The sequence below is a fragment of the Hibiscus syriacus genome, unplaced genomic scaffold, assembly GCF_006381635.1.
Source record: "Hibiscus syriacus cultivar Baekdansim isolate YM2019G1 unplaced genomic scaffold, ASM638163v2 tig00113726_pilon, whole genome shotgun sequence".
Lineage (NCBI taxonomy): Eukaryota > Viridiplantae > Streptophyta > Magnoliopsida > Malvales > Malvaceae > Hibiscus > Hibiscus syriacus.
The window spans coordinates 3,260,975-3,275,263 of NW_024063472.1; the positions used below are offsets into that span (position 1 = coordinate 3,260,975).

The 14,289-nt window shown below is 33.7% G+C and overlaps 1 protein-coding gene across 1 annotated transcript; it reads left to right on the forward strand.

The window, feature by feature from the left end:
• Positions 1-2,059: 2,059 nt before the first annotated feature.
• Positions 2,060-6,605, forward strand: LOC120187851 (transcription initiation factor TFIID subunit 8-like). Its single transcript, XM_039191453.1, has 3 exons — positions 2,060-3,394; positions 5,655-6,302; positions 6,460-6,605. The coding sequence occupies exons 1-2, from the start codon at positions 2,242-2,244 to the stop codon at positions 5,666-5,668; spliced, it is 1,167 nt and encodes a 388-aa protein (XP_039047384.1). The 5' UTR covers positions 2,060-2,241; the 3' UTR covers positions 5,669-6,302; positions 6,460-6,605.
• The last annotated feature ends 7,684 nt before the right edge of the window (positions 6,606-14,289 follow it).

Below are 14,289 nucleotides of genomic sequence, written 5' to 3' on the forward strand. Positions count from 1 at the left end.
AGTTAGTCGTGCGGATGGGTATGTTACTTTTTCCCATTTTTCTATCATTTCTATTACTTATTACTTTTTATACTATTACTATTACATTTCCTAAGGCTTAGGTTACGAACTCTTACCTCAAAGGTTTGAGTCGACGCTACAAGAGCTGTTTGGCAAAAATAAGAAGGGGTGCGAGTACATTATGGACATCAGCAAAGAAATTGGACAAATGCATATGACGGGGGTATCGCTATGGTCATATGAACAAACTTGGCTGAAGCAATAAATTCAACCTTAAAGGGGGCGCGTCATTTACCAGTCACGGCGTTGGTCAAACGACTTATTTTCGTTTGGGTCAACTCTTTGCAAAACTCGATGGACAGCTCTTACTTGGATGCAAAACGGACATTTACCACCCAAGACTAGTACCGATTTACAGAAAAAGTGGCTACATCAAATGGGATGTTAGTTACAAATTTTCTCGCGCAAAGAAATGTGGACAAATGCATATGACGGGGGGTATCGCTATGGTCATATGACAACAAACTTGGCTGAAGCAATAAATTCAACCTTAAAGGGGGCGCGTCATTTACCAGTCACGGCGTTGGTCAAAACGACTTATTTTCGTTTGGGTCAACTCTTTGCAAAACTCGATGGACAAGCTCTTACTTGGATGCAAAACGGACATATTACCACCCAAGACTAGTAGCCGATTTACAGAAAAAAGTGGCTACATCAATGGGATGTTAGTTACAATTTTTCTCGCACCCGTGAATTGTTCGTGTAACCGAAATGCCACGTCCGCTGCAAGAAGCTAACTCTTTCAGAGTTAATCTGCAAGAGAGGTGCGATGGGTGGTTTCTTTCAAGCACTCAATATCCATGCTCTCATGTCATTGTGCTTGCTCACATTCGCATTTGGACTACAAAAATTGATCCCGTATACCAACTTTCACAAGTTTTCAAGGTATATGAATGAGTTTCCGCCCAGAAACGAAAGAGACCCAAAGATTCAAACTTGGCTTACAATTGTACCAGATCCATTGCTATTGAGGGACTCAGGTCGTCCAAAATACTAGAATACATTGTGATATGGATATTCGGGAGAAGTCAACAGAACAAAACGATGTGGGCATTGTAGAAACATCGGCACAATAGAAAAAATGTCCAGCTCTGTTCATCATATACCGTTAACTCTTATGTAATTAATGTTTTTTAAATGAATGTTTATTTCTAATAATTTAATGTTATTGCATTTAGATAATTTGTCAATGTAGTACACCTAAATAATTTTTTAACTTTTAAATACATAAATATATTTAATATATTTATTTAATATATTAATATATTAGTTATAATTTTTTTAAAATTAATAATATTCCACCTTCTAAGTAGAGAAAATATTAAATTAAACAATAAAAGTTATTAAAAAATTTATGTATACGATGACACATTTCATGTTCTGATTGGGGATTTAAATTATTAAATTAAATTTTCAATAAGACTAATTTTATAAAATATGTAAGTCTTGAAGATTAAACATGTAATTATACTAATTTATTAACTTATGCATCAATATTTTCGTTAAATATTGATATGAGATGACTAGATTGATAACATTTAAATAATTAACTGATAAAATTAATAGATCGATAATCAAATCAAAAATACTCGAAACTTAATAATTCTTACATTATAATCGAAACATTTACATAATATATTTAATTTATAATAATAATAAAAAAAACTATTTATATAAAACAAAATATGTGTCTGCTGAGTTGGCAAAGGCGCGTCCCCGGGGACGCGCCTTTCACACGTGGCATCCAACTCAGCGACAACACGGGTAAAGCGCGCCCCCGGGGACGCGCTTTGCCAAATCAGCAGAAAGGTGCTAGTTCTGGAAATATTGGTCAAATGGTGTCAGAAAAGTAAAATTAAAAACATGGGGTGTCAGTTATGTAAAAACCCCATTAAATAAAGGACCATTCGCATAAATTTCAAACACAGTTAATCACGATTATTATTTCCCTTATTCAACGATCTTCGCTTCATATCTAAAAAAAAAAACAGAGAAACTCCCAGCTATGGTCTCCGCTCCTATTGAAGATTTAATAAAGAACACTTAGAATTCTCAAATTTCAAAAAATTCAAAATCTTGAACCCTAATTCCCTTATTCCTTCCCCAAACGTAATAATACCCAGGTAAGGGCTCTTTCCTTTTCCTTTTCCTTTCCTTTTCCGATTTGTTCCCTTATTGAACATGAAAGATGGTGGCTTGGAGAATAAAAAGGAACTAGAAAATTCAAAAAAACAATCGAATTCTTCCAAATTTCGTAGCAAAAGTGATGATTTCGCCCTTTCAATTGCCAAGGTTGCCGTTGCACAAGTGTGCGAAAGCATAGGTTTTCAGAGTTTCCAACACTCTGCTTTAGAAACATTGTCCGACGTTGCTGCTCGATACATTTATACCCTAGGAAAAACTGCGAATTTTAATGCTAATTTGGCAGGGAGACTGGAATCGAATGTCTTCGATGTCATCCAAGGGTTGGAAGAGTTAGAATCGGGTTTAGGGTTTGCCGGTGCATCCGATGTTAATCGATGTCTTGCTAATTCGGGGGTTGTTAGGGATATCGTTCACTTTGTTGGTGATGCGGTGGATGTCCCGTTCGCTTATGATATTCCACGGTTTCCGGTTGTTAAAGATCGGAAGGGAATGGGGAGTTTTTGGGAAAAAGGAGAAGAGCCTCATGGGGAGCATATACCTAGTTGGTTGCCGGCCTTTCCTGATCCCGAGACTTATGCTACTCAATCGACTGTAGGGAATGGAACGATGAGTGGCTCCAATGGAGTGAAGACTGGGTTAGTGAGGGTTGAATGGAAGGTAGAGAGGCCGTTGTTGAACTTTCAGCAGCAGTTTGCTCGTAATGGGAATGTAGGAGATTCTTCATGTGGTGGTGGAGATTCTACTAAAGCGAAGGAGGCTTCTAATAGCAATCCTTATCTTGCTGCACCTCTGCATTTTGGGGAAAAAGAAGTGGATGTATCACCTGTTGTTCTTCCAACTAAGCTTTCAAATGAAGTGGCTTCGAGAGATCCGATTCCAGAAAATCGTTTCTTGGGAAATCAAGTCTCAGTGCTAGAGACATTTGCTACTGCTATTGAAGCAATGAAGAGTGGGATATGTGAATATGACGGCAGCAGACAGAAAAATGTTCTTTATAACCAGAGGCCCACGGTTCATTTTAAGATTGGAATAGGGAAGAAGTCCTTAAACAGTGCACCATATTTCATTTCCAAGAACAAGGATCTCCAGAAGATTGCATACTGGTTTGAAAATGGCAACGAGAAAGATGACAGGAAAAGAAGAGCAGAGATTTTTTCGAAAGAATCTATGGAATGTTCTCACGAATCAGGTCAGTTGTAATATAGGGTTGTTACCATTTTTATGGATTTCTCTAAGAAGGTCCCTATAAATGGACAATGAAAAGCACCAGATAGAAGTCTTCTACTTTGACATCTTTCTTAAGGCATGATTCTTTTTAATTGAAATTCTTGTTTCTTCTTTGGTGGTCTTTAACTGATCATGGATTCATCAGTTTCTGTTTCAGCCTGAACTCTAGTTGTACACTACGTTGAAGCTTTACACGATACTGTATTAGCATTTGTTATTAGTGAAGGCAGTTTAATTTAACATCACTTGCTTTCTGCATAATTTGGAGAACGAACATGATTTGCTGTAATCAATCTTTAACACAAATCATGTCGTCCAAACTATTAAATAATTAAAGGTGGATAATAGGGATGTATAACTCAGGGAAAGTTTCACGTGCGACAGTCTTAATATACGGCTAAAGAAAGGCGCAACCGGTTTTGTTATTATTTTTTTAACAAAACCGGTAAAAAATTACCTAAAACATTATTATTTCTACCGGTTTTGTTATTATTGGGCGCTTTACCAGTTTTGTTAACATATCCGGTAAAGCGCTACATAAAACATTATTTTTTCTACCGGTTTTGTTATTATTGGGCACTTTATCGGAAATGTTAAAAAATATTAATGTTTTAGGTAGAAATAATAATGTTTTAGGTAATTTTTTACCGGTTTTGTTAAAAAATAATAACAAAACCAGTAGTGCGTTTCCTTAGCTGTATATTAAGGTTCGCAAGGTAGAACTTCCCATAACACAGATAATTCAGATACTAAAGGCTAGTGGAACTCATCAGATTAATGACCCAAAATTCAAATATTTGTGAACTGCTTTGCTGATTTGAATTTCCTCAACAATTTATCTTCCAGAGTTAGGGTATTTCTTCTTGTGATCTGAAGATCTCCCCTTTTATCTTCTTGTAATTTATTTTGGTTCTTCTGAAACTAGAGTTTGTTATGTTCAACTTCATTGTTTAATTAGTAAATCCTCAGACGAAAGATATAGTGTTTAGCATATTCATGCTATTATTTAATTTGAATTTTATACAACCAAAATAGAATCTTAGAAATAGAGATGGGATTCTTTTTAGAAATCATGGACAAAGCCAAGCGAATCTTCCTTAAAGTCAATCGATCTTTCAGTAGGCGGTTGCCCCGATCCAATCGAGGGATCGAATATATTATAGAAACATGAGTTTAATTAGTCGATTTATTAGTGAATAAGGGAAAAATGTTATCTACACGAGTAAATATATTGATCTTAAAACAAAATGATTAATTACTATTGCTATAAAACAAGTTCATATTTTATCTTTGTTAACCTTTCTTAATTCTTAACAATTTGAAAGAAAATGAGTCTACCATTGGAACTACTTCTCTTAGAACCAGAAATAAATAGGCTTACCCCTTCAATATCATCAAACTTAGACTAATGCTTTATTCAACAAACTCTGATATATATATATATATATATATATATATATATATATATAATTCAAAGGATAAAGTTAGATAAATGACGTAAACTTCTCCAGAGGTGACCTTCTTGATGCTTCCTGGCTCACCAGTTCCCTGAATGTACTCAACACTCTTAAAAGCCTGAGGGACAATCTTGGGAATGAAATTGTCACCGTCAGCAATACAAGCCTTAAACATCCTGGCTGGTGGGATTGCAGTAATAATATCAGATTCATAAGTGAAAACTCCCATGATTATATTCTAGCGATTTTTAGAAGTGTTTAAAGAGGTTTTTCAGCTGTGGACATGTAATTGGAAGATGGTGTGTTTATAGACTTTCAGAATAATGAAGAGTTGCAACTTCGATCCTGGTTTGCGCAAGGACCTTACGACCTCTCGATCTGAAGCTGATAAGCTTACAGTAATGGACAAAATCAAGGTTCTTGAATGCAGTCAATATCAAAAGAAAGATTTATAATATTTTAAATAAAAATGTAAGATCTTGAATCCAAATGCTTGGACTATGAGGAATGTGGTAAATTCTAAATATAGGTTTGTATGATAGATAAGTTACTGCTATCATTCTGGTTTCATCCTTGTATGTCAGTTGGCCCTCTCTCCTTGGCTTTGAATTAAGATATACGTGTAATGGTGGTTCTTTTATTGCCTGATTAAACATGCAACAACGAGTAACTTGCTAGATATTCTTGTTTTGTACGAATGCCATCTTTATTCAATCCTTAAGTTTGTATATGTTCTGCTTCTCACATGTATCTTGTGATTACAAGTAAAGAACGAATGAAGTGACTGGTTGGTCGGTTATTAAAGTGATAATGCCGAGTCCATCGATAACTTTACTACAAAGTTTTGTCCTTCAAAGATTCAAAAGATTTGCCCACCATATCGTCAGCAGAACAGATCAATGCTCTCTATGCAAGAAAGTAGTGAAGATGAATCAAAGAAGAAGATATAATAGCGGGTGCTTTTCAAGCCAAGAACAAAGAATAGTGGTTGCATACATCACATGGTTGAATCCAATATTGATCCTTACTCTTCTACATTATTGGAGACCTAGTCTCTATAATGGTGATTACTGGATCAGACTGGGTGGGTGATGTATTATGTTGTAGCAGAGTACGAGGACAAGGATTTTTGTTTAGGCTTTAAATGTTAGAATATTATGTTAAAATTAGCTAAATGATTGCTGTTGGGTTTGTAATGGTCAGCAACCAATGCATGGAGTACAAGTGAAAAATATCTTAAGTTTCTCAAACATAATTATCTGCTCTTATCTCGTTTCTCCTCTTTCTCTCTTAATTCCATCGTCGTCATCGTCTTTTATTTAATGTTTGTGATGATATACGAGAATGGGAGAAACAAGGGACAAGGAGGAAGTAGAAGTGGAACCCCCTCACTCTATCACTACTGATGACTGGGTAGGTTTTATTTCATGTTTAATATGGATATTCTGTCTACTCTACTGAACTCCTAAACTGTTGTAATATATATATAAAGAAAAACTCCATGTGAAATTAGGGTTTGTTTTGATATGTTTGTTGTTGAAGAAAATCCTTACCGAGTTCGAATTGGCAGAAGCTGGATGACGAATGGGATGATTTAGAACACATGTTCATCATTGAGGCTGCTCTAAGAGAGTGCTTCTACCAACTCTAGTCGAGAGTAAGGCACCATGCTGTATAGCTTGAAGCCAAAAAGGAGGTTAAATCTAGAGAAGATTACCAATCAAGTTTTTCTCAACTGCGGTCAGGAGAGGTTGAAATGACAGAAGCCAATCAACTTCGGTCGGATGATGTTGAGTCGATGGAAAGCACAAATGAGCTTCCACGGTCAGAATATGTTGAGTCAACAGAGAGCTCAACCGAAAATCAAGTTGAGTAGATGAAGATGATATCAATTGAAGATGAGTTGTAAAAGATTGAACTTCAGTAGTTTACTAAAGATTGTGTTGAAAGAGAAGCAACTTGAAAAGACGAGAACATTGTGAGGAAAGACCGGAAGAAGTCGCATGTTCAACATTCATTATAGAAACCCTCAGGCAATTGAATATCTAGTTCTCAGTTAAGTTTGTTTGAGTAGCTTGGATTGCTAAACAGCCCAACCTATTATATATCGAGCTTGATCCTGCACAGCACTCAACTTCCACAACAAATGTACGGATATTGTGCCGCATGCTATGAACGTAGCGCAGACTGGACCGGCGCAGCAGTCAACTTTTTCCACACCAAATGTTCATATATTTCCGATTGTTATAAACATTCACTATCACCAGGGTAGTTAGGGATGAAAATGAATTGAGTTTGAACAAAAAAAATGTTATATTCGTATTCGATTGTTTATTTTTAAATGTGTTTATCTTTAGTTCGTTTAATTTTTTAATATATTGTTTGTGTTTGTTTATTTATTTTTGAAGGTGTTTGTATATGTTTATTTAGTCTTTGCGAATATGTTCGTTTATATGTCTGTTAACATGTTTATTTAGTGTTCGCGAATATATTCATTTGCAAGTTAAAAATTATGCCTTCGTAGTTTAAGCTTCAAGTTTCATTATCTATTCAATTTAGTCTTTTTGTCCATCAATATTTAAAATATAAAAAAAGTAAATGAGTTTGATTATGAAGATAAACGAATGAGCTCATAAATCAGCTTGTTCATGAACATAAACGAATCGAACACATCTTTATTCATATTTGTTCGTTTATTAAATAAACATAAAAAAATATGGGTAAACTACAGGGTGACCATTAAATTATAAAAAAAATTATAGGTATTTAATTATCCCATTTCATTTTGATAACTGACGTTTCGATTTGATCAATCATATCATCCAACTATTTAAATAGTTCAATCAAATCATAATTATATGAAGCATATTTACACATTATATCAAGCCATAATAACCCTCCAATCCAGAAGTGCCACATGTCATTACATGATTGGAAGGATAATTTAATTAATTTTAATATTTTAATTAAATAAATTTTCTCACACTACCTGTGTGTACAGGGGAAAACATTTTAAAATAAGGAATAGAGATGGAGAGATTTAAACCAAGGACCCCTTGGCTCCCTAAGTATACCTTTGCCATAAATCCAAGCAATCCACTTAGTATTAAATTACACAATATTTTATATATTGTGTTTGAAATTATATATATATATATATATATATATATATATATATATATTATATATATATATATATATATATATATATATATATAATTATTAATAAATCTAATAAATAAATCATATTTCATATATATATATATATATTAAATTATATTTAATGTAAGACTTAAAAATAAAAATAATTTTAATTTTTTAATTAAATTATTTTTATTTTATGATTTGAATTCTCTAAATAATTTTAATATAATTTTATTTTTAATATAATTTATATATTATCATTTAAAAATAATTGTAAAAAAATTTAAACAAAAATATCAAGCTCATTTTTATTTTTAAATCTTACATCGACTATAATTTAATATATATATATATATATATATATATAATATAATATAATTTATTTATTAAATTTATTTTAATAATTATATATATATATATATACACGTGTGAGAGAGAGAAATACTATCAAACACAACATATAAAAAAATTGTACAATTTGAAATCAAATGGATGGTCTAGCCCATTGACAAAGGCATGCCTAGAGGACCCAAGGGGGTCCCTGGTTCAAAACCAACCCCCACCACACCCCCAAACTCACCTCTCTTCTAAAATGTTTGGTGTTAAAATTTATTTAATTAAAATATTAATAATAATTAAATTAACTCTTGAATGACATGTGACTCTAATTAAATATTAAGATTAATATATTTATTTAATTAAACTAAAATAATGACTAAATTGATAGAATATTCAAATATTAAGAGTTAAATATATAATTATGTTAATTTTATTAACTGTCAGTTCATCATTTCCGTTAAAAATTAACAGCAAATCAAAACGATAGTAGTTAAAATGAAAAGAGACAATAGTTTAACAGTTATCGTGTAGTTTACCCAAAAATTGTTCACCCTCATTTATTTAACTTAATAAACAGACATAAACGAATGTTATATGAATGATTTAGTAGGTATGTTCATTTAAACCATAATATGCCATTGAGATCCCAAGACAACTAAAGCAGAATTAAATAGTTTACTTATACTACAGAATGTCTTTCGGTTGCACCTTACAAATCAGTGGAGTTAGCAGTGAAACTTTGCTTTAAATAACCATATATCATACGAGTAGTTCTGCGGTGCGACGCCTAAAAAACGGCTAATATACGGCTTGACCGGTTAAATAAGTGACCGATTAAAATTTAGACCGGTTATTTTATATTATTTAACCGGAAATATTATCAAGTACAATAACATATTAGGTAACGCTTATATAATGTAATAGATAGCGCTTATATAATAAAATAGGTATTTAACGGAAATATTATCAAGTACAATAACTATTAGGTAACGCTTATATAATGTAGATAGCGCTTATATAATAAAATAGGTATTTCATTATGGACAAAAATATCGACACAAACTAAAAAAGTGTCGATACATGATTTAGACCTATTCTCTCATAAAACCGGTATAATTATACCGGTTTCATTGAACATTATACTTATGGGTTTCGATGTTTTAGGGATCGATACTTTTTTAATAAATGTATCGACACTTTAAGGGTACACCTTTTTGGCATTCATTCTAGACCGTAAGTCGACACAACTTTAACAAGTGTCGATACTATATGCTGACCTATTTTAGCATAAACCGATATTTTATATCAGTTACATTGTAAATTTACCTAATACATTATAATTATTGGTTTCGATATTTTTGGGATCGATACTTTTAATAAGTGTCGATACTTTATGTTAACCTAATATATTATGCGTGCACCTCGTTTGGGTTGATACTTGTTACATTGTTAATTTACCTATTACATTATAATTATTGGTTTTGATGTTTTTTGGGTCGATACTTGTACTTATTGTACATACCTAAATATGTACTGCGAATTTAATGTTGTACCCACCCTTTAACTACCACTACCATACCACATCCTATTGAAAGCAGCACGACTGAAACATGTTCAAAATGAACCTTTGCTTACATCTCCATCAACTCTGGACCACTGAACTTGCACAACAAATTTTTGCCATGGATAATACTGATGTAGACAATGTTAGCCAACCGAGGAATGCCATGAAGTACATAATGTTGATGAATCTAACAGATTTGTTGGTCAGCTCTTCGTTCACGTGATCAAGCTTGTACTTTTACAAGGATTCGCACGGGAACATGGGTTTAGTGCACGTAAGGGAACAACACGGCTTGACGTGGAAGGGAATGTGAAGACACAAGAATTTGTTGTTCCAAGAAGGGTTTCAGTATCAAAGTCAATACTGTTGATCGTCACATGCTCATACTCCAGTCACAAGAACAGGATGTAAGGCTAGAGTCGTAGTTACAGCAACAAATACAAACGATCAGTGGGTTTATAAGTAAGTCTGATCATAAACATAATCATGCATTGTGCACACCTCTATGACACCATTATGCTTCTAATAGAGCTGTAAGTAAGGCTGATATCGATGAGGCAACAACATTGAAAGAGGTCGGTGTTGGCACGTCACATAATGAATATTTAACGCAGCAGGCAGGGGGCTATCATAATGTTGGATTTACACATAAAGACCTCTACAATGCACTTCAAAGAGGTAAAGCAAAGGAAATCGTCGATGGGATGTGAATGCGCTTATTGCCTACTTTGATTATAAGAACCTGATGATCCCGGTTTTTTTATGACATACTCGGTAGACGAATCGGGGGCATTGTATAATCTTATTTGGTCGGATTCTACATCGAGATCGGATTACACATGCTTCAGTGATGTAATTGCGTTCGACACAACGTACAAAGATAATTTGTATGGTCGACCAATTATGCCTATTGTTGGTGTCAATCATCACCATAACACATTATGTTTGCCACTACCATAATCGCTTGACGACGTCTCAATCTTTCGGTGGGTGCTACAGAATTTTTTAGAAGCCATGATGAATAAATCACCTATTTCAGTTGTCACCGTGGGATAGGGCAATGCAAGGGCTATCAATTTATCCCTTATGCTAAGCACATATTATGTTCTTGGCATCTTTCTCGCAATGCACAAGCTAACATTGGTGACCCAAGTTTACAGCACATTCTCAAATGCATGGCTTCCTGGTGGACAACCAAGGAATTTGATATTCAATGGCGTTCGGTTGTTTCAGAATTCAACGTCCAAAGCATCCATGGGTGATTGAAAGGGAAATACACACACTTATGGGCACAAGCATATCTAACCGGTCATTTCTTTGCCAATATTCGCTCAACACAAAGGTGCGAGCTATGAATGCTTCACTAGCTATTGCACTGAACACAAGAAACATATTTAGATTGTTCGTGCAATTGAAGATGGAATTATAGAAGTGTATGAACGTTTGAAAGCGGATTACTTAAGTTCCCATACGAAGCCCTTCCAGATCAAAAAATTGTCGACCATGAAAGCCATGCGCTGCGATTTTTACCCGCGAATCTTTTCGTGTGTTCCAAGATGAACTTATACGGGAGACATTGTACCAGATTGAGGCAGAGATTAGTCCTTATCATGATGTCAACATTATATTTTTCAAAGTATCAGCAAAAATATGAATTTGAAATTAGTTTTGATTCTCGTACGAAAACTCTAATTTGCTCATGCAAAAAATTCGAGACCGTTGGACTTCCGTGTTGCCATCAACTTCACATTTTGAAGCACTTGGACTACACTATTTGCCCGGGACTTTGATTCAAGTAGGTGGACTAATGATGCGAAGCTTCTGCACCCAGTTATTTGATTTGATGTGTCTCCAGAAGTGATGCAAATGGCAAGGTTCGCTGCTCTACGTTCAACGTCAAGTAGGTTATGCTACATTGCATCAAAGACAGACGAGTCTTTTCAAACCGCAAGAGATAGATGAAAAAACTAATAGAATTAGAAAACTCGTTTGGTTTGAATGATTCAGTCAACCAGATCATTGTAGTAACAACGTTCGTGACCCTCACGAAACAACGCAAGCGAAAGAAGTGTCCGAAGAACAAGGTCGAGAAAATTAGGCGATGTGGGTACTGCACGTGAGGGACATAACAACTAACATGTCCTCAAGTCAAGCTCATTTGAGTACAGCACACAGCCTACATCAACTGATTTTTTCGAAGACAGAATGAATGACAACGATCTCCATATATCGTAAGTATCACATGACTCCTATTGTGTATAGAAACATGTACAATATTTTTGAATGAAGGAAAAAATCGCGTTACTTAAAATTAGCGACACATATTAAAAAGTGTCGATATAGGTTGTAGACCTATTCGCTCATAAAACCGGTATATTTATACCTGTTATATTACAAATTATCTATTACATTATAATTATGGGTTCCGATGTAATGTCGACACTTTTTGACAAGGTATCGACACATTTTTTTCCATTCTGGACATAAAGTACCGACACAATATTAAAAAGTGTCGACATAGGTTGTAGACCTATTTGCTAATAAAACCGTATACTTATACCGTTATATTACAAAATTATCTAGTACATTATAATTCTAGACATAAAGTACCGACACAAATTAAAAAGTGTCGATATAGGTTGTAGACCTATTCTCTCATAAACTGGTATATTTATACCGGTTATATTACAAAATTATCTATTACATTATAATTATGGTTCCGATGTGTAAATGTCGACACTTTTTGACAAGGTATCGACACATTTTTCTTCCATTCTGGACATAAAGTACCGACACAATATTAAAAGTGTCGATATAGGTTGTAGACCTATTCGCTCATAAACCGGTATATTTTATACCGGTTATATTACAAATATCTATTACATTATATTCTGGGTTCCGATGTGTAAATGTCGACACTTTTTGACAAGGTATCGACACATTTTTTCTTCCATTCTGGACATAAAGTACCGACACAATATTAAAAGTGTCGACATAGGTTGTAGACCTATTCGCTAATAAAACCGGTATACTTATACCGGTTATATTACAAAATTATCTAGTACATTATAATTATGGACATAAAGTACCGACACAAATTAAAAAGTGTCGATATAGGTTGTAGACCTATTCACTCATAAAACCGGTATATTTATCCGGTTATATTACAAAATTATCTATTACATTATAATTCTGGGTTCCGATGTGTAAATGTCGACACTTTTTGACAAGGTATCAACACATTTTCTTCCATTATGGACATAAAGTACCAACCAATATTAAAAAATGTCGATATAGGTTGTAGACCTATTCGCTCATAAACCGGTATATTTATACCGTTATATTACAAATTATCTATTACATTATAATTCTTGTTCCGATGTGTAAATGTCGACACTTTTTTGACAAGGTATCGACACATTTTTTCTTCCATTCTGGACATAAAGTACCGACACAATATTAAAAAGTGTCGATATAGGTTGTAGACCTATTTGCACATAAACCGTATATTTATACCGGTTATATTACAAAATTATCTATTACTTATATTATGGTTCCGATGCTTTTCAATCGACACTTTTTGAAAACGTATCGACACATTTTTCTTCCATTCTGGACATAAAGTACCGACACATATTAAAAGTATGAAAACTTGTTGTGGATATCATGGAAAACAATGATATAGTAATGTGTTTCGATACATTTACAAGCAGATGTAAATACATTAATACTATATTGATATTTCAACAATCATAACTAGTATTGATATTTCAACAATCCTCAATGTATATGTATACAGAGAAGCAAATATGGAATAATTAATGAAAATATACACACAATATAATCACACCAAAATATACATACACAAGAATGTTCAAATAATGTACCGACAAACGAAATTAATCCGATAAAAAAGGGTTATTTCTAACAATGTCCGGAACATTAGAGGCCTTCAACAAATTTTCCAAATACTCTCGTATGTTTCCGCCTTTTTCTGAGGACATACATAAATAATTTCAATTATCAAACTAATGAGGTGCAATTTTACTAACAATAAACTAAATTCGCATAAGCATGAATAAATTTGTGTCATACCTAGAGCATTGTCGTTCGAATGGGAAGCAACGTCAAAAGTATGTGGACATATGTAATTGTATTTCTATATAAACACATAAGTTGTTAAAATAATCAATGTCTGAACACCTGTTCAACTGGAAAAACATATTGCATAAATGCAACTTACCGGATTATAAAATCATTTTTTCCGCTGAATCATCGACCAAAAGTGTATTTAGCTCGTTAAAATCTGGACACGCGTTCCAAACATCATTGAGATCTTTACAGTAGGTAACA

Bases quoted from the DNA above. Each gene is read 5' to 3' on its own strand.
- LOC120187851 (XM_039191453.1), top strand. From the start codon at position 2,242: ATGAAAGATGGTGGCTTGGAGAATAAAAAGGAACTAGAAAATTCAAAA.